General features: G+C 36.9%; 2 protein-coding genes and 1 long non-coding RNA gene across 9 annotated transcripts; all 3 read right to left on the bottom strand.

Annotated features, from left to right (window-relative positions):
* Positions 1-10,020: 10,020 nt before the first annotated feature.
* On the bottom strand, positions 10,021-19,876 carry LOC127066726 (uncharacterized). 6 transcript variants are annotated; one of them, XR_007782483.1, is made up of 4 exons: positions 19,720-19,876; positions 19,051-19,654; positions 18,382-18,604; positions 18,085-18,316 (listed from the first exon to the last, which is right to left on the bottom strand). It is a non-coding gene; the product is annotated as an uncharacterized LOC127066726 (long non-coding RNA). The 6 variants fall into 6 exon arrangements; XR_007782482.1 differs by lacking the exons at positions 18,085-18,316; positions 18,382-18,604 and adding an exon at positions 10,021-12,137; XR_007782487.1 differs by lacking the exons at positions 18,085-18,316; positions 18,382-18,604 and adding an exon at positions 10,021-11,691.
* A 1,299-nt stretch (positions 19,877-21,175) lies between these two features.
* On the bottom strand, positions 21,176-22,820 carry LOC127067188 (very-long-chain 3-oxoacyl-CoA reductase-like). The gene has a single exon (XM_051001824.1). It carries the CDS (start codon positions 22,683-22,685, stop codon positions 21,759-21,761), a length of 927 nt encoding a protein of 308 aa, XP_050857781.1. The 5' UTR covers positions 22,686-22,820; the 3' UTR covers positions 21,176-21,758.
* Positions 22,821-22,961: 141 nt separating this feature from the next.
* LOC127067181 (argininosuccinate lyase) lies at positions 22,962-25,927 on the bottom strand. 2 transcript variants are annotated; one of them, XM_051001815.1, is made up of 11 exons: positions 25,639-25,927; positions 25,297-25,407; positions 25,136-25,222; positions 24,940-25,023; positions 24,718-24,849; positions 24,503-24,603; positions 24,188-24,381; positions 23,902-24,101; positions 23,573-23,797; positions 23,345-23,451; positions 22,962-23,257 (listed from the first exon to the last, which is right to left on the bottom strand). In XM_051001815.1, the coding sequence occupies exons 1-11, from the start codon at positions 25,771-25,773 to the stop codon at positions 23,080-23,082; spliced, it is 1,554 nt and encodes a 517-aa protein (XP_050857772.1). In that variant the 5' UTR covers positions 25,774-25,927; the 3' UTR covers positions 22,962-23,079. The 2 variants fall into 2 exon arrangements, with proteins under 2 accessions (XP_050857772.1, XP_050857771.1); XM_051001814.1 differs by having other exon boundaries at positions 25,136-25,234; positions 25,639-25,865.
* Positions 25,928-26,444: the final 517 nt, after the last annotated feature.

Genomic DNA, 26,444 nt, shown 5'->3' with positions numbered 1-26,444 from the left:
ACGCCGGAATCCAAAATTGAATCTACCGCAGTCACGATACTTACGCGAGCATTCCGGAAACACTCACGCGAATATGTTGAATACGTTAGAGCCAATTTAGGACTTAATCGCGCCCGAGAACACCAACGCCTTTGCCAGCCGACATAAGCGAGTGTCCTTCTATCTTGCCCGAACGGGAGAAAAGAAATCCTTCTACGCCAGAGGTAGAAAGATTCTTTAAACACCCGTATAAAAATCTAAGTCCCTCGATGGTCCTTGGGCGATGAAACGCTTGCGGCACATGGAAATACGCGGACTAACGGGGATTCTACTCTAAAATCCACGATCCGAGATGCCTTTCCGCTTCGGGAGTTTCGGGCTTCTCAGCAAACTGGAGATGTATAAAACCCCGCTTACAGATTGCTCCACTGTCCACACCGTCGGCTTCAGACATTTCGAGACACGACCGGTCGTGTCTATATTTCGATTTCAAAAATCAAAACGCAGTCCTCGGTAGGACTTTTTCTCGCGTTCGCGAACACCCACGCGCGTGCCGGCCGTCACGCACGTGAGTGTTTTCTCTATCATTCGCGTACGGAAGCAAGGAGACATACCCTCCCAGCATATAATAAAAATTATATGTGGAGAGGTTCCATTAACTTCCGTGTAAAAATCCCGCGATGTTAGGTCCGACGATCACCTAACTTGAAACAGAAAAATAGGTAATTATATGCAGAAATAATATGCAATATTATATGCAAAAAGCCATTTATATATAAATATACATTTAAAATCAAATTACAATTAAACAGTAATATTAATAATTAAAAAATAAATTAATGATTAAATAAAATAAAAAAAAAACAAATAAGATTAAAATTTCGCTGTAAAAATTAATTTCACGATGATCGGTCCTTCGATGATCTAACCTGAAACAGTAAAAAAGTAAAAGAAAGAAGATACCAGAAGAAGAAAGGAAAAAGAGAAACGAAGAAAAGATACACGAAATATGCGCGAGAGAAAGATGGAACTCGGAACACTTGGATAAGTATCTCGAAGATCATAGCACCCGACGAAAATTAGAGTACCACATTTCAGTTCGATTCTTCTGTATTGAAAGAAAGAAACCCGCCTAAGGCCCACACCCAAGGGCCCCTCCCAAGGGTCCCACCCAAAACTAGTCATAAATAAAAGTTAATAAAACTAATTAATATAATAAAGAAAAGGATATAATTCTAATAATTAAGAAAAGTATCTAATTATTAAAAGTAAATTTCGAATAAATGGGGACGACAGGAAACATAAGTATGTCGGAAAAATTTTCTCTGCGTTTTCTTTTCAGAAAATTAATTTATAATTTTGATATATTCCATTTATTCATCTGTGGAAATATAACTAACAATTTAAAATGTAATTAATTTGACGTCTGATTATAATTAAACAGAAGAGAGATTTTGGGAAAACATTGAAATACGCAGCCATTCGCCCGGTAGTACTTGCATTCTATAATTATATGTATAATGTAGTTATAGATTTTAGTATATATAATTTTGTTACAGATTTGAGATATAATTCAAACATAGATTTCAATATATATGGCAAGTACTACCGACCCAGGTCCCACCGCGTGGAGGTAGCTGCATTTGGGGACCCACGGGCTAACGGGGGCTCTACTCTAAAATTCGCGTGACCGGCGTGATCAAATAATCGGCGTTCTATAAAACGAAGTCCCCGGTAGAACTTTTAATCGCGCCCGACACTCCCGGGAGTGTTATAATAACGGTGACTCTACTCTAACTTCGCGTTCGCGGCGTCCACGCACCAACCGAGAATTCAGGCGGCTAACTGGAGGAGGGTCAGTCCACGCTTACGGATAGCAATCCATACCGCTCGGCAGCACACGAACCGACACACGACCGGTCATTATTCGGTTTAGCAATCAAACGAAGTCCATTACCGTAGGACTTTTATTCGCGCCCGAGAACACCACGTCTGTGCCCGCCGACACAGGCGTTAATGTTCTTCCTATCTTACCCGTATTCGCGTCTAGCAATCGATTATGAAACGGACCTTTGGACGATATATCGGACTCTCGCCGATATATTGAAATCCATGAAGAAGAGGAAAAGCAGAAGAGAAAGAAAAGAAAAGAAAAGAAAGCCGAAACATGCGCGCACGTGAAAACGATAGAATTCGGAAGAAAAGAGAAAGCATAACCAGAAGGTAACACATGCATGTGTGAGAACGATGAAATTGAAAAGAGAAGATGGACATAGAATGTAGGTACGCTTGACCAAAACTAGAGTACGAAAATCGAGCTCGATTTTTCGATACTGAAAGGAGACCCGCACAGAAGCCCACGCCCATGAGCCCAACTCATGAGACCCACCCGAGAGAAACTATAATAATTAATCTGGTGTATTCATTTCCGAATATACAAAAGATATAAGAATCAATGTAAAATGTATGAACTTCGGCATTTACTTTGGAATTACATAGAAAAGATTTTGGATGAGTGTTCAAATATGCAGCCATTCGCTCGGAAATACTTGCAGGCTATAAGATATCGATACATCACAAGTACTGCCGACCCAGGTCCCACCGCGTGGAGGTTGCTGCATTGGAGACCCGCGGGCTAACGGGGACTCTACTCTAAAATCCACGATCCGAGATGCCTTTCCGCTTCGGGAGCTTCAGATTTCTCAGCAAACTGGAGATGTATAAAACCCCGCTTACAGATCGCTCCACCGTCCACACCGTCGGCTTCAGACATCTCGAGACACGACCGGTCGTGTCTATATTTCGATTTCAAAAATCAAAACGCAGTCCTCGGTAGGACTTTTTCTCGCGTTCGCGAACACCCACGCGCGTGCCGGCCGTCACGTGCGTGAGTGTTTTCCCTATCATTCGCGTACGGAAGCAAGGAGACATACCCTCCCTACATATAACAAGAATTATATGCAGAGAGGTTCCATTAACTTCCGTGTAAAAATCCCACGATTATCCGTCTCTCGATCACCTAATCTGAAACAGAAAAAAAATAAAACAAGAGATAAATGTAAGAATAAAAATTAAAAAGACAGTAAAAATTAAATATAGCAGCAAAAACTAAACAGTTAATGAAAATTGAATATAAGAGCAAAAATTAAAAAGTTAATAAAAGTTAAATACAAAAGTAAAAATTAAAAGTATAATAGAAATTAAATATCAGAACAAAAATTATATGTAAAATTGTATGCAAAAGCTTCCCTGTAAAAATTTAATTTCACGATGATCGGTCCCTCGATGATCGGTCCCTCGATGATCTAACCTGAAACAGAAAAAGTATGAAATAGAATGAGAAATAGATATAAAAAAGATAGGAAAACAAAAGACAAGTAGAAAAAGGAAAAAATAAAGAAAAATTTGCGTATGTACGCTTGAGAAAAATAGAATTCCGAACGATGAGTGTGTATCTCGGAGATCGGTTCAGTCGACGAAAATCAGAATATCATAATTGAGTCCGATTTTTCCCTAGCGAGAGAACGAAACCCGCCTAAGGCCCACACCCGAGGGCCCCTCCCAAGGGTCCCACCCGAGATTAATAATTAATAAAAGTTAATAAAAGTAATTAATATAATAAATAAAAGTCTATAATTAATATCATTAATAAAAGCATATATTTAATAAAATTGTATAATTAATGAAAGTATATAATTAATATAATTAAAGAAGCATATAATTAATAAAAGTGAATAAGTATATAATAAAAATGACAGTGAATATAAATCCGTCAGAAACGTTTTCTGTGCGTTTTCTTAAAATATTCTTTCAGAATTTTGATATATTCGATTTATTCATTTGTAAAAATAGAACTAAGATCTTAAAATGTTATTAGTTTAACGTCCAGTTGAAACTAAGAAGAGATTTTGGAAAAACATTGAAATATGCAGCCATTCGCCCAGTAGTACTTGCGTTTTAAAATTATATGTGTAATTTAGTTACAGACTTTAAATATAATGAAGACATAGATTTCGATATTTCGCAAGTACTACCGACCCAGGTCCCACCGCGTGGAGGTAGCTGCATCTGGAGACCCGCGGACTAACGGTGACTCTACTTTTTACTACTACACTACTATCAAGAAAGCAAAGCAACGGGGCGACCTCCACTCCCGACGAATTCAAGCCTCCAAACGCTAAAATTGCAGCCCCATGCGTCTCCGCATTTGGGAACCGACTTACGCATAGCTCAACTATCCAACATCGGAAGCTTCGATCACCACTTGAGCACGACCGGTTGTGCTTTCGCGACAAACGCCGGAATCCAAAATTGAATCTACCGCAGTCACGATACTTACGCGAGCATTCCGGAAACACTCACGCGAATATGTTGAATACGTTAGAGCCAATTTAGGACTTAATCGCGCCCGAGAACACCAACGCCTTTGCCAGCCGACATAAGCGAGTGTCCTTCTATCTTGCCCGAACGGGAGAAAAGAAATCCTTCTACGCCAGAGGTAGAAAGATTCTTTAAACACCCGTATAAAAATCTAAGTCCCTCGATGGTCCTTGGGCGATGAAACGCTTGCGGCACGTGGAAATACGCGGACTAACGGGGATTCTACTCTAAAATCCACGATCCGAGATGCCTTTCCGCTTCGGGTGCTTCGGGCTTCTCAGCAAACTGGAGATGTATAAAACCCCGCTTACAGATTGCTCCACTGTCCACACCGTCGGCTTCAGACATCTCGAGACACGACCGGTCGTGTCTATATTTCGATTTCAAAAATCAAAACGCAGTCCTCGGTAGGACTTTTTCTCGCGTTCGCGAACACCCACGCGCGTGCCGGCCGTCACGCACGTGAGTGTTTTCCCTATCATTCGCGTACGGAAGCAAGGAGACATACCCTCCCTACATATAACAAGAATTATATGCAGAGAGGTTCCATTAACTTCCGTGTAAAAATCCCACGATTATCCGTCCCTCCATCACCTAATCTGAAACAGAAGAAAAAGAAAAGGAGATAAATGCAAGAATAAAAATTAAAAAGACAGTAAAAATTGAATATAGCAGCAAAAACTAAACAGTTAATGAAAATTGAATATAAGAGCAAAAATTAAAAAGTTAATAAAAGTTAAATTCAAAAGTAAAAATTAAAAGTATAATAGAAATTAAATATAAGAACAAAAATTATATGTAAAATTGTATGCAAAAGCTTCCCTGTAAAAATTTAATTTCACGACGATCGGTCCCTCGATGATCTAACCTGAAACAGAAAAAGTATGAAATAGAATGAGAAATAGATATAAAAAAGACAGGAAAAGAAAAGACAAATAGAAAAAGGAAAAAATAAAGAAAAATTTGCGTATGTACGCTTGAGAAAAATAGAATTCCGAACGATGAGTGTGTATCTCGGAGATCGGTTCAGTCGACGAAAATCAGAATATCATAATTGAGTCCGATTTTTCCCTAGTGAGAGAACGAAACCCGCCTAAGGCCCACACCCGAGGGCCCCTCCCAAGGGTCCCACCCGAGATTAATAATTAATAAAAGTTAATAAATAAAAATTAACAAATTAAAAAAAATTAATAAAAGTTAATAAAAGTAATTAATATAATAAATAAAAGTATATAATTAATATCATTAATAAAAGCATATATTTAATAAAATTGTATAATTAATGAAAGTATATAATTAATATAATTAAAGGAGCATATAATTAATAAAAGTGAATAAGTATATAATAAAAATGACAGTGAATATAATTCCGTCAGAAACGTTTTCTGTGCGTTCTCTTAAAATATTCTTTAAGAATTTTGATATATTCGATTTATTCATTTGTAAAAATAGAACTAAGAACTTAAAATGTTATTAGTTTAACGTCTAGTTGAAACTAAAAAGAGATTTTGGAAAAACATTGAAATATGCAGCCATTCGCCCAGTAGTACTTGCGTTTTAAAATTATATGTGTAATTTAGTTACAGACTTTAAACATAATGAAGACATAGATTTCGATATTTCGCAAGTACTACCGACCCAGGTCCCACCGCGTGGAGGTAGCTGCATTTGGGGACCCACGGGCTAACGGGGGCTCTACTCTAAAATTCGCGTGACCGGCGTGATCAAATAATCGGCGTTCTATAAAACGAAGTCCCCGGTAGGACTTTTAATCGCGCCCGACACTCCCGGGAGTGTTATAATATCGGTGACTCTACTCTAAGTTCGCGTTCGCGGCGTCCACGCACCAACCGAGAATTCAGGCGGCTAACTGGAGGAGGGTCAGTCCACGCTTACGGATAGCAATCCATACCGCTCGGCAGCACACGAACCGACACACGACCGGTCATTATTCGGTTTAGCAATCAAACGAAGTCCATTACCGTAGGACTTTTATTCGCGCCCGAGAACACCACGTCTGTGCCTGCCGACACAGACGTTAATGTTCTTCCTATCTTACCCGTATTCGCGTCTAGCAATCGATTATGAAACGGACCTTTGGACGATATATCGGAACCTCGCCGATGTATCGAAATCCGCGAAGAAGAGGAAAAGAAGAAGAGAAAGAGAGCCGGAACATGCGCGCACGTGAGTCCGATAAAACTCAGAAGAATAGAAAGAAAGAATATCCGGAAGTTATAAGGAAACACCTGCGAGAACGATGAAATTGAATTAGAAAAGATGGTCCGAACCAAAACCAGAGTACCAAAATCGAGTTGGATTTTTTGATACTGAAAGAAGGAGACCCGCACAGAAGCCCACGCCCATGAGCCCCACCCATGGGACCCTCCCGAGAGAATAATTGTTCAATTATTACGTATCTATGCATTTTAATGAAAAGAAATGACCGTGCACTTATTGCCGAATATACGGAAAATGTAAGAACCTATGCAAAATGTACGTACTTCGATGTTTAATTTGAAATTACAAAGAAAATATTTTGGAAAAAGAACTCTTCGAAAACGCAGCCATTCGCTCGGCAATACTTGCATTTCATAGGTTTCTGAAACAACACAAGTAATTCCGACCCAGGTCCCACCGCGTGGAGGTTGCTGCACTTGGAGACCCACGGTCTAACGGGGACTCTACTCTAAAATCCACGATCCGAGATGCCTTTCCGCTTCGGGAGCTTCGGGCTTCTCAGCAAACTGGAGATGTATAAAACCCCGCTTACAGATTGCTCCACTGTCCACACCGTCGGCTTCAGACATCTCGAGACACGACCGGTCGTGTCTATATTTCGATTTCAAAAATCAAAACGCAGTCCTCGGTAGGACTTTTTCTCGCGTTCGCGAACACCCACGCGCGTGCCGGCCGTCACGCACGTGAGTGTTTTCTCTATCATTCGCGTACGGAAGCAAGGAGACATACCCTTCCTGCATATAATAAAAATTATATGCAGAGAGGTTCCATTAACTTCCGTGTAAAAATCCCACGATGATCCGTCCCTCGATCACCTAATCTGAAACAGAGGAGGAATAAAAGAAGAGATAAATCTAAGAGCAAAAATTTAAAAGATAATAAAACCTAAATGTAAGAGCAGAAATTAAAATGATAAAAATTAAATATAACAGAAAAATTAAAATGATAAAAATTAAATATAACAGAAAAATTAAAAAGATAATAAAAATTAAATATAAGAGCAAATATTATATACAAAATTATATGCAAAAAGATATTTATATTCAAAAATTTCCCTGTAAAAATTTAGTTTCATGATGACCGGTCCCTCGATGATCTATCCTGAAAAAAATCAATGGTCAAGAAACATGAGAGAAAGATATAAAGAAAAGAGAAAAGAGAAAAACAGAAAAACGAAAAGAAGGAAGTATTTGCGTAAGTGTGCGTGACAAGAATAGAATTCCGAAAGATGGAAATGCATTTCGAAGAACGTTTCACTCGATGAAAATCAGAATACCAAAGTGTATTCGATTTTTCATTAGTGAAAGAACGAAACCTGCCTAAGGCCCTCACCCGAGGGCCCCTCCCAAGGGTCCCACCCGAGAGAAGATAGAGGAGTTAATCAACAATTTAATCAACTATTTAAAATAATTGTTTAATTTAAAGTGTGCAACTATGATCTGGGTTGCGTTTGAGTTGCCTCTGGGTTGCGTCTGAGTTGGAAATAATTGTTTAATCTAAAGTATGCCGCTATGCGCTGGGTGATACTGGAATCCTGTTGGGGATCCTTCCTGTAAAAGTGAGCGGAGAATGTGCTATGCATTTATTAGATTTTCTTATCTCATCCTCATATGCACTTTCTGTGGTCCTCACAATTGCCATATTTTATACGTTTCGAAATTATTACTTTAATGCAAAACTTAACTTTATAATACAAAAATTACGGATTTAATTGAACTTTAGGAAAGAAAAATGCGAAAAATTTATTGCACGACTTTAATAATAAAAGTGTTTAAAATACGTAAAAATTCTATTCGCGAACGCGTGGCAATGTGAGATGGACATGGAATGAATAGTTGTCCTTAGTTTCTGAAAATTATATTATTATTATATAAGAGCATTTTGAGTGACAACATGGTATAATTAAAATATGACTAAGAGTGATTCTCGAAGTGTTCTGTCGAACCTTCGAAAATAACTCTATAATCTAATAGTTGCCCTCTTGAGCCACAATTTGTGGGGGCCTCTTCGGCACATGGCCTCTTCTTTGCTTCATGCCCTAACCACAACTATAGAACACATTCGATAACTATCGTCGATACTAAAGAACTACCACCAACCCTTAAACTAAAACGTAGAAGAAAACTAATAAATCTAAAGCAACTCTAAACCAAACCTGAAACGAAAAATCGAAAAAGCATCGGAAAAGAAACGAGAAATAATATATTAATTGCTGAAAATCCTAAGCTAAAAATTGATTAATTTATTCTATGCTCTACGCGTTGTGATTCTACAAGTCTCTTTATCTTTTATCAACGACTCTACTCTACTTGATTCTTTCAAAAGCAATGACTCTATCGAGACTTTTCTTTTATTAATAAAATTGATTAATCTTTATTTAAAAATGTAATGAAAAATCATTGGACGCTCCTTCTTACAAGCAATTATTCTAATTATTGGAAATTAAATTACAAAACTTTACTTGTAATCCAGAGACTATCCATCGCGAATATCTTCTTGCTTATTCATTATTAAAATTTGTGAATATCGCGATACTTTACTATTTTCACGAGAGAAAATTATTTAAAAATGCATTTAAATATTCAAAATTTCAAATAATTATAATTAACGCGTTTAAGCAAGAAGACTCTATCCTGATCTAATAAATAAATCAAAAAATAACGAACCATTCACGAGTAAATTTCCGGATAAATTTACTCGTGGTCACTCATTGCTCTTCTACTAATTAATTACAACCAATCACTCGTGCCGATTCGGACCTTTCGTCCTCGACATGATTGAGTGATCGGAGGGACTTAAAAATTAACTTACTACTTAAGAAGTTCTGCGACGGCTCCAAAACACTGGACCGCGACTTAGGTCGAAATTGAGGGTGGATGATTTGTAGTTGGTTGAAAATGAGGTAGGTCGACATCGAAGTTGGTTGAGATCCTCTTCAGTGATGCACTGACTCTAACTCGCGATAGTTATTTATTAACGAACGATCACTGAATTTACTTAACGACACTCTACTATATTTTATAAGTACAGTCTGTGCGACTGTTAAAAAATCAAAAAACTACGCGAACAAACACTGACTCTAAAGACTGCATTGCACGCAGTCTGTGCAAAAACACTTATGATTTAAATCGCGAAACGCGAACGAACAAACACTGCTTCTATTTCACGATAAATTTATTTTAGCGGTACTAACACTCGATTACATCATTGCAACGTGCGTGATTGTAACGGGTTCTGAAACAAAAATACAAACGAAATTGTTAGTATCACTGTTATAATGAAAACTGTATAACTAATTCAAGAAATATATGATAGAGAAATATACTTACTTTAAGTTTTCGTTAATACTCGCTCGAATGGTATCATGTGAAAATTTCTAAGTCCGCTCGTGGAAATAGATTGTCAAAGTCCCCCGAAAGTGGAAAAATTTCTAAGTTCACTCGTGGCGCTAGATTGTCAAAGTATCTCGAAGGTGAGAAAATTTCAAAGTCCAATTTTGGAGATAGTTTGTCAAAGTCCCTGGAAATGCAGAATCTAAGTCTGAAACAAAAGAAACAGTACAGAATTATGAAAATAAGAGTAATAGAAAATATACTTGCGTCAACTCTTCGTTAATTCTTGCTAGAGTGGCTTCCTGCGAAAATTCCTAAGTCCATTCGTGGAGATAGATTTTCAAAGTCTTCCGAAAGTGCAGAAATCTCTAAGTTCACTCGTGGCGATAGATTGTCAAAGTATCTCGAAGGTGCGAAAATTTCTAAGTCCGTTCGTGCAGATAGATTGTCAAAGTAGCACGAAGGTGAGAAAAATTCTAAGTCCAATTTTGGAGATAGTGTGTCAAAGTCCCTGGAAGTGCAGAATCTAAGTCTGAAACAAAAGAAACAGTACAGAATTATGAAAATATGAGTGATAGAAAATATACTTGCGTCAACTCTTCGTTAATTCTTGCTAGAGTGGCTTCCTGCGAAAATTTCTAAGTCCATTCGTGGAGATAGATTTTCAAAGTCTTCCGAAAGTGCGAAAACTTCTAAGTCCATTCGTGCAGATAGATTGTCAAAGTAGCACGAAGGTGAGAAAAATTCTAAGTCCAATTTTGGAGATAGTGTGTCAAAGTCCCTGGAAGTGCAGAATCTAAGTCTGAAACAAAAGAAACAGTACAGAATTATGAAAATATAAGTGATAGAAAATATACTTGCGTCAACTCTTCGTTAATTCTTGCTAGAGTGGATTCCTGCGAAAATTTCTAAGTTCTCTCGTCGAAGACCAAAACACAACTGAACCGGTAACTGTAAAAGTAAGTCAAAGGACCGTCTTTGTTGTCGTCCCTCCAAGCCGACTCTCCCCACTCCGCAACTTTAGTCTAAAATCCAACAAACTGTATAGAATATTGTACGCATGAGTGATACAGATATATATTTAAACTACCTGTTCGTTAATAATCGCACGAATGGCCTCCGCAAAAATTTCTAAGTTCTCTCGTCGAAAACCAAAACACAACTGAACCGGTAACTGTAAAAGTAAGTCAAAGGACCGTCTTTGTTGTCGTCCCTCCAGGCCGACTATCCCCACTTCGCAACTTTTGTCTAAAATCCAACAAACTGTATATAATATTGTACCCATGAGTGATACAGATATATATTTAAACTACCTGTTCGTTAATAATCGCACGAATGGCCTCCGCGAAAATTTCTAAGTTCTCTCGTCGAAGACCAAAACACAACTGAACCGGTAACTGTAAAAGTAAGTCAAAGGACCGTCTTTGTTGTCGTCCCTCCAAGCCGACTCTCCCCACTCCGCAACTTTAGTCTAAAATCCAACAAACTGTATAGAATATTGTACGCATGAGTGATACAGATATATATTTAAACTACCTGTTCGTTAATAATCGCACGAATGGCCTCCGCAAAAATTTCTAAGTTCTCTCGTCGAAAACCAAAACACAACTGAACCGGTAACTGTAAAAGTAAGTCAAAGGACCGTCTTTGTTGTCGTCCCTCCAGGCCGACTATCCCCACTTCGCAACTTTTGTCTAAAATCCAACAAACTGTATATAATATTGTACCCATGAGTGATACAGATATATATTTAAACTACCTGTTCGTTAATAATCGCACGAGCGGCCTCCGCGAAAATTTCTAAGTTCTCTCCTCGAAGACCAAAACACAACTGAACCGGTAACTGTAAAAGTAAGTCAAAGGACCGTCTTTGTTGTCGTCCCTCCAAGCCGACTCTCCCCACTCCGCAACTTTAGTCTAAAATCCAACAAACTGTATAGAATATTGTACGCATGAGTGATACAGATATATATTTAAACTACCTGTTCGTTAATAATCGCACGAATGGCCTCCGCAAAAATTTCTAAGTTCTCTCGTCGAAAACCAAAACACAACTGAACCGGTAACTGTAAAAGTAAGTCAAAGGACCGTCTTTGTTGTCGTCCCTCCAGGCCGACTATCCCCACTTCGCAACTTTTGTCTAAAATCCAACAAACTGTATATAATATTGTACCCATGAGTGATACAGATATATATTTAAACTACCTGTTCGTTAATAATCGCACGAATGGCCTCCGCGAAAATTTCTAAGTTCTCTCGTCGAAAACCAAAACACAACTGAACCGGTAACTGTAAAAGTAAGTCAAAGGACCGTCTTTGTTGTCGTCCCTCCAGGCCGACTATCCCCACTTCGCAACTTTTGTCTAAAATCCAACAAACTGTATATAATATTGTACCCATGAGTGATACAGATATATATTTAAACTACCTGTTCGTTAATAATCGCACGAATGGCCTCCGCGAAAATTTCTAAGTTCTCTCGTCGAAGACCAAAACACAACTGAACCGGTAACTGTAAAAGTAAGTCAAAGGACCGTCTTTGTTGTCGTCCCTCCAAGCCGACTCTCCCCACTCCGCAACTTTAGTCTAAAATCCAACAAACTGTATAGAATATTGTACGCATGAGTGATACAGATATATATTTAAACTACCTGTTCGTTAATAATCGCACGAGCGGCCTCCGCGAAAATTTCTAAGTTCTCTCCTCGAAGACCAAAACACAACTGAACCGGTAACTGTAAAAGTAAGTCAAAGGACCGTCTTTGTTGTCGTCCCTCCAAGCCGACTCTCCCCACTCCGCAACTTTAGTCTAAAATCCAACAAACTGTATAGAATATTGTACGCATGAGTGATACAGATATATATTTAAACTACCTGTTCGTTAATAATCGCACGAATGGCCTCCGCGAAAATTTCTAAGTTCTCTCGTCGAAGACCAAAACACAACTGAACCGGTAACTGTAAAAGTAAGTCAAAGGACCGTCTTTGTTTTCGTCCCTCCAAGCCGACTCTCCCCACTCCGCAACTTTAGTCTAAAATCCAACAAACTGTATAGAATATTGTACGCATGAGTGATACAGATATATATTTAAACTACCTGTTCGTTAATAATCGCACGAATGGCCTCCGCAAAAATTTCTAAGTTCTCTCGTCGAAGACCAAAACACAACTGAACCGGTAACTGTAAAAGTAAGTCAAAGGACCGTCTTTGTTGTCGTCCCTCCAAGCCGACTCTCCCCACTCCGCAACTTTAGTCTAAAATCCAACAAACTGTATAGAATATTGTACGCATGAGTGATACAGATATATATTTAAACTACCTGTTCGTTAATAATCGCACGAATGGCCTCCGCAAAAATTTCTAAGTTCTCTCGTCGAAAACCAAAACACAACTGAACCGGTAACTGTAAAAGTAAGTCAAAGGACCGTCTTTGTTGTCGTCCCTCCAGGCCGACTATCCCCACTTCGCAACTTTTGTCTAAAATCCAACAAACTGTATATAATATTGTACCCATGAGTGATACAGATATATATTTAAACTACCTGTTCGTTAATAATCGCACGAGCGGCCTCCGCGAAAATTTCTAAGTTCTCTCCTCGAAGACCAAAACACAACTGAACCGGTAACTGTAAAAGTAAGTCAAAGGACCGTCTTTGTTGTCGTCCCTCCAAGCCGACTCTCCCCACTCCGCAACTTTAGTCTAAAATCCAACAAACTGTATAGAATATTGTACGCATGAGTGATACAGATATATATTTAAACTACCTGTTCGTTAATAATCGCACGAATGGCCTCCGCAAAAATTTCTAAGTTCTCTCGTCGAAAACCAAAACACAACTGAACCGGTAACTGTAAAAGTAAGTCAAAGGACCGTCTTTGTTGTCGTCCCTCCAGGCCGACTATCCCCACTTCGCAACTTTTGTCTAAAATCCAACAAACTGTATATAATATTGTACCCATGAGTGATACAGATATATATTTAAACTACCTGTTCGTTAATAATCGCACGAATGGCCTCCGCGAAAATTTCTAAGTTCTCTCGTCGAAAACCAAAACACAACTGAACCGGTAACTGTAAAAGTAAGTCAAAGGACCGTCTTTGTTGTCGTCCCTCCAAGCCGACTCTCCCCACTCCGCAACTTTAGTCTAAAATCCAACAAACTGTATAGAATATTGTACGCATGAGTGATACAGATATATATTTAAACTACCTGTTCGTTAATAATCGCACGAGCGGCCTCCGCGAAAATTTCTAAGTTCTCTCCTCGAAGACCAAAACACAACTGAACCGGTAACTGTAAAAGTAAGTCAAAGGACCGTCTTTGTTGTCGTCCCTCCAAGCCGACTCTCCCCACTCCGCAACTTTAGTCTAAAATCCAACAAACTGTATAGAATATTGTACGCATGAGTGATACAGATATATATTTAAACTACCTGTTCGTTAATAATCGCACGAATGGCCTCCGCGAAAATTTCTAAGTTCTCTCGTCGAAGACCAAAACACAACTGAACCGGTAACTGTAAAAGTAAGTCAAAGGACCGTCTTTGTTTTCGTCCCTCCAAGCCGACTCTCCCCACTCCGCAACTTTAGTCTAAAATCCAACAAACTGTATAGAATATTGTACGCATGAGTGATACAGATATATATTTAAACTACCTGTTCGTTAATAATCGCACGAATGGCCTCCGCAAAAATTTCTAAGTTCTCTCGTCGAAGACCAAAACACAACTGAACCGGTAACTGTAAAAGTAAGTCAAAGGACCGTCTTTGTTGTCGTCCCTCCAAGCCGACTCTCCCCACTCCGCAACTTTAGTCTAAAATCCAACAAACTGTATAGAATATTGTACGCATGAGTGATACAGATATATATTTAAACTACCTGTTCGTTAATAATCGCACGAATGGCCTCCGCAAAAATTTCTAAGTTCTCTCGTCGAAAACCAAAACACAACTGAACCGGTAACTGTAAAAGTAAGTCAAAGGACCGTCTTTGTTGTCGTCCCTCCAGGCCGACTATCCCTACTTCGCAACTTTTGTCTAAAATCCAACAAACTGTATATAATATTGTACCCATGAGTGATACAGATATATATTTAAACTACCTGTTCGTTAATAATCGCACGAGCGGCCTCCGCGAAAATTTCTAAGTTCTCTCCTCGAAGACCAAAACACAACTGAACCGGTAACTGTAAAAGTAAGTCAAAGGACCGTCTTTGTTGTCGTCCCTCCAAGCCGACTCTCCCCACTCCGCAACTTTAGTCTAAAATCCAACAAACTGTATAGAATATTGTACGCATGAGTGATACAGATATATATTTAAACTACCTGTTCGTTAATAATCGCACGAATGGCCTCCGCAAAAATTTCTAAGTTCTCTCGTCGAAAACCAAAACACAACTGAACCGGTAACTGTAAAAGTAAGTCAAAGGACCGTCTTTGTTGTCGTCCCTCCAGGCCGACTATCCCCACTTCGCAACTTTTGTCTAAAATCCAACAAACTGTATATAATATTGTACCCATGAGTGATACAGATATATATTTAAACTACCTGTTCGTTAATAATCGCACGAATGGCCTCCGCGAAAATTTCTAAGTTCTCTCGTCGAAGACCAAAACACAACTGAACCGGTAACTGTAAAAGTAAGTCAAAGGACCGTCTTTGTTGTCGTCCCTCCAAGCCGACTCTCCCCACTCCGCAACTTTAGTCTAAAATCCAACAAACTGTATAGAATATTGTACGCATGAGTGATACAGATATATATTTAAACTACCTGTTCGTTAATAATCGCACGAGCGGCCTCCGCGAAAATTTCTAAGTTCTCTCCTCGAAGACCAAAACACAACTGAACCGGTAACTGTAAAAGTAAGTCAAAGGACCGTCTTTGTTGTCGTCCCTCCAAGCCGACTCTCCCCACTCCGCAACTTTAGTCTAAAATCCAACAAACTGTATAGAATATTGTACGCATGAGTGATACAGATATATATTTAAACTACCTGTTCGTTAATAATCGCACGAATGGCCTCCGCGAAAATTTCTAAGTTCTCTCGTCGAAGACCAAAACACAACTGAACCGGTAACTGTAAAAGTAAGTCAAAGGACCGTCTTTGTTTTCGTCCCTCCAAGCCGACTCTCCCCACTCCGCAACTTTAGTCTAAAATCCAACAAACTGTATAGAATATTGTACGCATGAGTGATACAGATATATATTTAAACTACCTGTTCGTTAATAATCGCACGAATGGCCTCCGCAAAAATTTCTAAGTTCTCTCGTCGAAGACCAAAACACAACTGAACCGGTAACTGTAAAAGTAAGTCAAAGGACCGTCTTTGTTGTCGTCCCTCCAAGCCGACTCTCCCCACTCCGCAACTTTAGTCTAAAATCCAACAAACTGTATAGAATATTGTACGCATGAGTGATACAGATATATATTTAAACTACCTGTTCGTTAATAATCGCACGAATGGCCTCCGCAAAAATTTCTAAGTTCTCTCGTCGAAAACCAAAACACAACTGAACCGGTAACTGTAAAAGTAAGTCAAAGGACCGTCTTTGTTGTCGTCCCTCCAGGCCGACTATCCCCACTTCGCAACTTTTGTCTAAAATCCAACAAACTGTATATAATATTGTACCCATGAGTGATACAGATATATATTTAAACTACCTGTTCGTTAATAATCGCACGAGCGGCCTCCGCGAAAATTTCTAAGTTCTCTCCTCGAAGACCAAAACACAACTGAACCGGTAACTGTAAAAGTAAGTCAAAGGACCGTCTTTGTTGTCGTCCCTCCAAGCCGACTCTCCCCACTCCGCAACTTTAGTCTAAAATCCAACAAACTGTATAGAATATTGTACGCATGAGTGATACAGATATATATTTAAACTACCTGTTCGTTAATAATCGCACGAATGGCCTCCGCAAAAATTTCTAAGTTCTCTCGTCGAAAACCAAAACACAACTGAACCGGTAACTGTAAAAGTAAGTCAAAGGACCGTCTTTGTTGTCGTCCCTCCAGGCCGACTATCCCCACTTCGCAACTTTTGTCTAAAATCCAACAAACTGTATATAATATTGTACCCATGAGTGATACAGATATATATTTAAACTACCTGTTCGTTAATAATCGCACGAATGGCCTCCGCGAAAATTTCTAAGTTCTCTCGTCGAAAACCAAAACACAACTGAACCGGTAACTGTAAAAGTAAGTCAAAGGACCGTCTTTGTTGTCGTCCCTCCAGGCCGACTATCCCCACTTCGCAACTTTTGTCTAAAATCCAACAAACTGTATATAATATTGTACCCATGAGTGATACAGATATATATTTAAACTACCTGTTCGTTAATAATCGCACGAATGGCCTCCGCGAAAATTTCTAAGTTCTCTCGTCGAAGACCAAAACACAACTGAACCGGTAACTGTAAAAGTAAGTCAAAGGACCGTCTTTGTTGTCGTCCCTCCAAGCCGACTCTCCCCACTCCGCAACTTTAGTCTAAAATCCAACAAACTGTATAGAATATTGTACGCATGAGTGATACAGATATATATTTAAACTACCTGTTCGTTAATAATCGCACGAGCGGCCTCCGCGAAAATTTCTAAGTTCTCTCCTCGAAGACCAAAACACAACTGAACCGGTAACTGTAAAAGTAAGTCAAAGGACCGTCTTTGTTGTCGTCCCTCCAAGCCGACTCTCCCCACTCCGCAACTTTAGTCTAAAATCCAACAAACTGTATAGAATATTGTACGCATGAGTGATACAGATATATATTTAAACTACCTGTTCGTTAATAATCGCACGAATGGCCTCCGCAAAAATTTCTAAGTTCTCTCGTCGAAAACCAAAACACAACTGAACCGGTAACTGTAAAAGTAAGTGAAAGGACCGTCTTTGTTGTCGTCCCTCCAGGCCGACTCTCCCCACTCCGCAACTTTAGTCTAAAATCCAACAAACTGTATATAATATTGTACCCATGAGTGATGCAGATATATATTTAAACTACCTGTTCGTTAATAATCGCACGAATGGCCTCCGCGAAAATTTCTAAGTTCTCTCGTCGAAGACCAAAACACAACTGAACCGGTAACTGTAAAAGTAAGTCAAAGGACCGTCTTTGTTGTCGTCCCTCCAGGCCGACTATCCCTACTTCGCAACTTTTGTCTAAAATCCAACAAACTGTATATAATATTGTACCCATGAGTGATACAGATATATATTTAAACTACCTGTTCGTTAATAATCGCACGAGCGGCCTCCGCGAAAATTTCTAAGTTCTCTCCTCGAAGACCAAAACACAACTGAACCGGTAACTGTAAAAGTAAGTCAAAGGACCGTCTTTGTTGTCGTCCCTCCAAGCCGACTCACTCCACTCCGCAACTTTAGTCTAAAATCCAACAAACTGTATAGAATATTGTACGCATGAGTGATACAGATATATATTTAAACTACCTGTTCGTTAATAATCGCACGAATGGCCTCCGCAAAAATTTCTAAGTTCTCTCGTCGAAAACCAAAACACAACTGAACCGGTAACTGTAAAAGTAAGTCAAAGGACCGTCTTTGTTGTCGTCCCTCCAGGCCGACTATCCCCACTTCGCAACTTTTGTCTAAAATCCAACAAACTGTATATAATATTGTACCCATGAGTGATACAGATATATATTTAAACTACCTGTTCGTTAATAATCGCACGAGCGGCCTCCGCGAAAATTTCTAAGTTCTCTCCTCGAAGACCAAAACACAACTGAACCGGTAACTGTAAAAGTAAGTCAAAGGACCGTCTTTGTTGTCGTCCCTCCAAGCCGACTCTCCCCACTCCGCAACTTTAGTCTAAAATCCAACAAACTGTATAGAATATTGTACGCATGAGTGATACAGATATATATTTAAACTACCTGTTCGTTAATAATCGCACGAATGGCCTCCGCAAAAATTTCTAAGTTCTCTCGTCGAAAACCAAAACACAACTGAACCGGTAACTGTAAAAGTAAGTCAAAGGACCGTCTTTGTTGTCGTCCCTCCAGGCCGACTCTCCCCACTCCGCAACTTTAGTCTAAAATCCAACAAACTGTATATAATATTGTACCCATGAGTGATGCAGATATATATTTAAACTACCTGTTCGTTAATAATCGCACGAATGGCCTCCGCGAAAATTTCTAAGTTCTCTCGTCGAAGACCAAAACACAACTGAACCGGTAACTGTAAAAGTAAGTCAAAGGACCGTCTTTGTTGTCGTCCCTCCAGGCCGACTATCCCCACTTCGCAACTTTTGTCTAAAATCCAACAAACTGTATATAATATTGTACCCATGAGTGATACAGATATATATTTAAACTACCTGTTCGTTAATAATCGCACGAGCGGCCTCCGCGAAAATTTCTAAGTTCTCTCCTCGAAGACCAAAACACAACTGAACCGGTAACTGTAAAAGTAAGTCAAAGGACCGTCTTTGTTGTCGTCCCTCCAGGCCGACTATCCCCACTTCGCAACTTTTGTCTAAAATCCAACAAACTGTATATAATATTGTACCCATGAGTGATACAGATATATATTTAAACTACCTGTTCGTTAATAATCGCACGAATGGCCTCCGCGAAAATTTCTAAGTTCTCTCGTCGAAGACCAAAACACAACTGAACCGGTAACTGTAAAAGTAAGTCAAAGGACCGTCTTTGTTGTCGTCCATCCAAGCCGACTCTCCCCACTCCGCAACTTTAGTCTAAAATCCAACAAACTGTATAGAATATTGTACGCATGAGTGATACAGATATATATTTAAACTACCTGTTCGTTAATAATCGCACGAGCGGCCTCCGCGAAAATTTCTAAGTTCTCTCCTCGAAGACCAAAACACAACTGAACCGGTAACTGTAAAAGTAAGTCAAAGGACCGTCTTTGTTGTCCTCCCTCCAGGCCGACTATCCCCACTTCGCAACTTTTGTCTAAAATCCAACAAACTGTATAGAATATTGTAAAAATTTAGTGAAACAAAACGAAATTTGAATTCACTGTTCCTTAATACTTACATGCATGGCATCTGCGAAAATTTCTAAGTTACCTCATCGAAGGCCGAAACACAACTGAACCAGTAACTGTAAAAGTCGGTCAAAGGACCGAATTTGTTGTCGCCACGAGTGGGAAAGTCTCCCCACTTCATCATTTAATTCTAAAATAAAATAATTTGCATAAAATATTGGAAGGGTTAATGATATAATTACGTATTTACATTAACTCTTCGTTACTACTAGCGAAGAACGCGTACTATGGGACTCATCTATTTATACTCATCGAAATTCAAAGCAAAACTGTACCAATATATGTTTAAATAATTGTAAAATTATCGAAAGTATTGATTTCTCAGATTTCGCGTCCGGAAAGGGAGAGCTGCGATCCTCGCTCGTCGGAGTACAAAAAGAAACTAATTCGACAAAAGTCAAAGTTAGTAGAAGTTGTATATGTTTATATTTCGCAAGGCCAACGATCTCGATAATAAGATATTTAAGTCTTGGTATTTTATATTAAAATTATTTCAAGTTTCTCTCGCGTTACGATCATTGTGATATTAAACTAATGTACTATTGTTTAAATATAATCTTTTTGTATTCCGCGTACATTAAAAACTGTTTAAACAATTGTAAAATTATCGAGAATATTAATTTCTAAGATTCGCGTCCGGAATGGGTGAGCTGCGATCCGCGCTCGTCGGAGTACAAAAAGAAACTAATTCGACAAAAGTCAAAGTTAGTAGAAGTTGTATATGTTTATATTTCGCAAGGCCAATGATCTCGATAATAAGATATTTAAGTCTTGGTATTTTATATTAAAATTATTTCAAGTTTCTCTCGCGTTACGATCATTGTGATATTAAACTAATGTACTATTGTTTAAATATAATTTTTTTGTATTCCGCGTACATTAAAAACTGTTTAAACAATTGTAAAATTATCGAGAATATTAATTTCTAATTTTGTTTTGGAGAAGCTTTTTTCATGCATAAATTATTCTCGAAAGAACACAATAGTTTAAAGCGATTTTTTTCAAAGAAAATAAAGTTTTTCGCAAGAGTGGTCCTAGATTATATCTCCCTTTTTAAAGTGAAATTTTGTTCATCAAAATTGGTCAAGAATTACGCCAGTTCTTATTGTTGACGTAAACTATTTTAAAGCCAGGAATAATGAACAACCTTAATACAATGTTCCTTTCTTTTGACATTAAATGATCGGCAAAAAAGAAAACAGTATTAAATTTAAACATTTGTATATTAATTTTATAAATATTTTGTTATCTACAGCTACATAGATACATATATACCTACATAGATTTCCTTTTTGCTGTTTCTATTAATTTTCGTTATGTAACAACATGCAAAACGCCATGCATGATTTTAACGAATATATGTGAATAATTTTATATGTTCCATTTGTATTATTTATTAATATATCGTTTTAATACGTAAAATGAATGTTTATATAAACGAACTAATTGATAATTTATTACGCAACTTCGGATATATTCCATTAGTTCAGTTTACAATACGTTCTCTTATAGAAATGAATAGTAACATAAAAAATATATTATATATGCGTTGTTAATTAGATAATTAAATATGAAAAAATAAACAATGTAGATTTTCATAAAAAATCATAAAAATGTTTTCTTTTTGAAAGAGAAATATATACAAATTATGTAATTTCTCTTTAGTAACACGATCTAATATGCACTAACTAATTTATTGATAGTGTTTGATTGGCAAAATGAAAAGAGCGCGGCAAACAAAATTCAAAAGAGCGATGAGCGAAAAAGCGAATATGAAGATTATGAGATTAAGCAAGATATCGTTGTAACATATTGTTACGATTATTCTCCATAACGCTTATCATCCATATAAGTATCAACTTTGGGGAAAAACGATATATCAGTTTGACCATTCCAATCAATAAGGAATGTGGAATGAAGCCAGTTGTGACGATTTCCTTTCCGATCGTTTTTATAGCACTTTGAACATATTCATCTGGAGTTGGTATCATCCAGCCAGCTTTTGGAGAATCCATCGTGTGATTGGTCACAGTTCCAGGTAAAAGACATTGCACGATTATACCACGCTTGCCGTATTCGATTTGCAAATCTCTGCTGAATTTTAAAACGTAGGCTTTCGTTGCTGCGAAAACAGTCAATAATGGACATGGCATTAGAGCCACGCTAGATGAAATATTTACTATAACACCTTTACCACGTAAAACCATCTGTGGTAAGACTATTCGACACATGTTCGTCACAACAACGATATTGCAATGTATAATATTCATATAAATTTTATCCTTATGTGGTAGATCCAGGAAATATTCAGGATGAGGATAAGAAATACCGAGATTATTCACCAATACGCCCACCTCTAAATTTAATATTTCCTTCTCTATTGCACGGTAAGTTTCCATTCCTTCGGAAAAATCTAATCTTATTATTTTCGTTCTAACATTGCAGAGAGCTTCTATTTCGTTGGCAAATATTTTCAAACTTTCAGTATCGGGACTTATTAGGACAACATTTAATCCTGCTTTTGCAAGTGCTTCGGCATATGCTTTCCCAATACCATGTGAACAACCAGTTACCATTCCCCATTTACCCATCGATAATAAATCAATTTTCTTGTCGTTCGAAAAGCCATTGATCAGTTTACGTATTATGCCGTGATAGATTTTGTAGCTCCAGTAAAAGATCGCTATATAACCTATTTTTTCTATAATACCCATTGCGAATGAGATGTCAGTTACAGAGCGAAATAACGCATCCGTCCATTCATTTTTCGATGATTTCTAGTTTCGGTCATGTCAAACATGTCCTCGATTCAAAACGAAAGATCTTTACGAATGTTCAAATAGCTCCTCTAAACTTCAGGAAACATAAAATCGTGTCCGTTAAAGCTGCACTTTTATCGCATTAATTATATCGTTTTAAGAAGAGATAGTCATTTCATGAAATTGTGAGTTTGCACTGCATCGATAAATAATATACAACATAACGCTATATAATCAGGAATAATTTTATTGGTTATTTTCTATTATATGAAGTCAAATAAAATAAACGAAATATTAGCGTCGTCTAACTCATTTCGAAAGAAAAAAAAAAAGAAAACGAACAATTAATCTACACTTTCACATGCTCTTCCACAACAAGAGACTGTATATTCGATTCTCGTAACCAATGTCGAAGAGAATTTATTTGATGGCATAATGCAAACGTACTGGTACCACCTATAACCTTGTACTGTTCAACGCTTCTTTTAAAATCCCAAATATATTCCACGTCCTTCTTAAAAATTTGACTAAAAATTTTTAATATTATATGAAAAAGAAACGTGAATAGTTTATATACAGTAGACTCTTTTTATGTTCGATATAAAATAATTTACCTTATTTCCTGTAATTTTTCTAATGGTACGTCGCACAATGATAAACCTTCAGATTCGGCAAAAGTTACAACTTTGCCAGCCAAATGATGTGCTTCTCTAAACGGTAACTAAAACGTTCAAATTTTTCAAAATCATTAATATCAATTATGATTATTTATTTAGATTACTTCCCTCTTTCTCCATTTTTTATATTTCAATCTATGATGTATATAAACGTCCATTGCTTACCCCTTTCCTCACAAGATAATATGCCAAGTCGGTGGCAAGCATATCGGTTGTTAAAGCATCGCTGCATTTTTTTTTGTTTATTGTTAAAGATCCTAATGCTTTTTCCATAATAAAAAATATATTATCTAATGTATCGAACGCAGAAAATAATGCTTCTTTGTCTTCTTGAAGATCTTTATTATAAGTTGATGGAATACCTTTAAGAGTTGTCATGAAGCCCATACACTGAAATCATATATTATTAGTTATCTTTTCTTATCGTGTATATTATAATTTCAATAAAGTAAGATATAAATATTTATCGAATTGATATTGTGCAAAAAAAAAACCTTTCCAAGTAAAGTGCCACTTTTTCCACGGATTATTTCCATTAAATCAGGATTACGTTTTTGTGGCATTAAACTACTGCCGGTTGAAAAGTCGTCGGAAAATTCTACGAAACCGAATTCACTGGTATTATAAATGATCAAATCTTCGGCCAATCGACTCAAGTGGATCGTAGTTAAAGATGACCAGAAAAGAAATTCAGCTGTATATTGAAAAATATTTTTACTCTAAGATATTATTATATATATATTATATAAAGAAATATTTGGAAACAAACAAAAATCTTACCAACGAAATCTCTATCGGAAACCGCGTACATACTATTACAACTAATGTCTTCAAAGCCAAGATTAGTTGCTAAAAATCGTCGATCTATCTCAAATGGATTTCCAGCAATGGCACCACTTCCTAATGGCAATACGTTCACACGTTTACGAATTTCTTGTAATCTTTCAACATCAGCTTTTGCGTACCAAGCATAACTGAATTATCATAAAGAATTATTATTATATAAATTTTCTTTTGTTTTATTTTTTTAGTCTTTTTAATATATCATTTTTACTTATTTAGTTATCTGTAACCAATTCATTTTAATATTCAAACCTAAGAAGCCAATGTGACCATCTAATCGGTTGTGCACGTTGCATATGAGTATAGCCAGGCATAATCACATCGTTATCTTTCTCAGCACGATTTATAAGTGTCTAAAAATAATTGATTTTCAAATGATATTCCATTTAGTATCGCATAAATCAGCTTCATAATAATATCGTTAGTAAGTTTAATTTTCAAAAATAAAATATAAAATATATACATACCTCGATAAAATTATTAATTCTTAAATGAAGTTTATCTATCGACTTTCGAAGATAAAGTCGAGTATCCGTTATTGTTTGATCGTTACGACTTCTACCAGTATGCAATTTCTTTGCTACGTCACCGATTAATTCCTGTGATAGCAAATATTGATCGATTTATCAATCATATCAAAGCACCATTTTAATAATGACCTCTCTGTTTATTACTCGTTAAAATTTTACCGATAATCTACGCTCATTTGCACTATGAATGTCCTCGTCTTGATGAATGATAACAAAAAGATTATCCCTCCATTCGGCCAAGATCTATTAACATTTGTTTTATAACACGTTTTATTTATTTATTTTTTAATCAAGTAATTTTATTTAAATGAATTTCAAATACTTTCGCTCTTTTTTATCTTTTTAATCATTGAACCTTTTTAAAACCATTCTCAATAAGTTGTACTTCTTCTTCCGTTAAAAATCCAGCTCTACATAGTGTAGTTGCATAAGCGATACTTCCCTGAAAATATAACTATTGTAATATTATATATACATACGTAGATCATTTATTTTCCTTATCATCATTTACTTTACCTCTATATCTTCTGCATATAACCGTTTATCGATTTTAATGGATGCGTTTAGATCATGAAAATCAGGATCGATTTCCTTTGTAAAACGACCACCCCATAATTTTTGACAATCCTGCTTATATTTATGCGAATTAAAGAATTGTTATTATACTATTATTATTATTATTAGTATTATTATTATTATTATTATTATTATTATTGTTATCAGTAAAATTAAATATTTCTCCAAATCTATTCAAAACTACCTTACATATTTTCACAAATACTTTCATTTTTTTACTCTCTCATTTACACTCGCTCATTTATTAATGGTAATGAAATATTTATAAAAAATAATTCTTACCCGTGCCGACATGGTAAAATTGTAAATTCTGACTGATACGCAAACATACGACTCGATGTTTTCTATCGAATGCCTTTTAATATCATTTATTACGCAAGTTTCGTATAGCGTATCATAAAAACATAGCATTATCATTAAAAGATAACCACTGATGCTAGTAAATTAAACGAATGTATGAATATCTAAATACATGAAAGCGAATTACAAATATCAAATGTATATGGAAAATTAAATGTATATAGAAAATACATATTTCTTATCTCCGAAGGAAGTAGAAACAAAACTTAAACAGGAACTACTTTTTCGTGTATAGGCATATCAGTGTGTCTTTATAACATTATATTTCCTTTCTCTAACATGCGTCATACTTGTGGCTTTACTTTTTCCGTTTTTAATGATGCTATCAAAACTGATAGAACATAGCCGTCACTGTATATGTTTCCTATCACATCCTATCTGATTCCTTTCTATAAAATAATACTAACAGTTTAACTTTGACTAGCGTGTCGTGTGTATTACAAGTCGTTCGGTGCAATGATTAGTGAAGTTTGTTTTGTAAATATTATTTTTACAATAGAGTATAGAGGATATTCTAATACCGTAGAAGGTTGATACAAAGTAAGATAGCAATCTAATGGTAGAGATAGAGTATCTGTTTTTCATCATTATTGATACAATTCGTAAAATTGTGTACTAATATAAATTCATTATATATTTGTTATATGTGTGTGTGTATATATATATACACATTCGCAAAAATACAGGTCAACTCGATGTATTCTCTTGACAGAAAGTTAAGAAAGGAC

Source organism: Vespula vulgaris, chromosome 10 (assembly GCF_905475345.1).
Source record: "Vespula vulgaris chromosome 10, iyVesVulg1.1, whole genome shotgun sequence".
NCBI classification, from domain to species: domain Eukaryota; kingdom Metazoa; phylum Arthropoda; class Insecta; order Hymenoptera; family Vespidae; genus Vespula; species Vespula vulgaris.
The sequence above is the reverse complement of the archived record's forward strand: the minus strand, read 5'-3'. Positions and strand labels throughout refer to the sequence as shown.

Coding starts and splice junctions, on each gene's coding strand:
- LOC127067188 (XM_051001824.1), bottom strand. CDS start 22,685: ATGGGTATTATAGAAAAAATAGGTTATATAGCGATCTTTTACTGGAGC.
- LOC127067181 (XM_051001814.1), bottom strand. CDS start 25,773: ATGATAATGCTATGTTTTTATGATACGCTATACGAAACTTGCGTAATA. Junction 25,408..25,638: donor ATTTTACCATGTCGGCACGG/GTAAGAATTATT, acceptor AAATATAAGCAG/GATTGTCAAAAATTATGGGG. Junction 23,452..23,572: donor ATTATCTTGTGAGGAAAGGG/GTAAGCAATGGA, acceptor TGAACGTTTTAG/TTACCGTTTAGAGAAGCACA.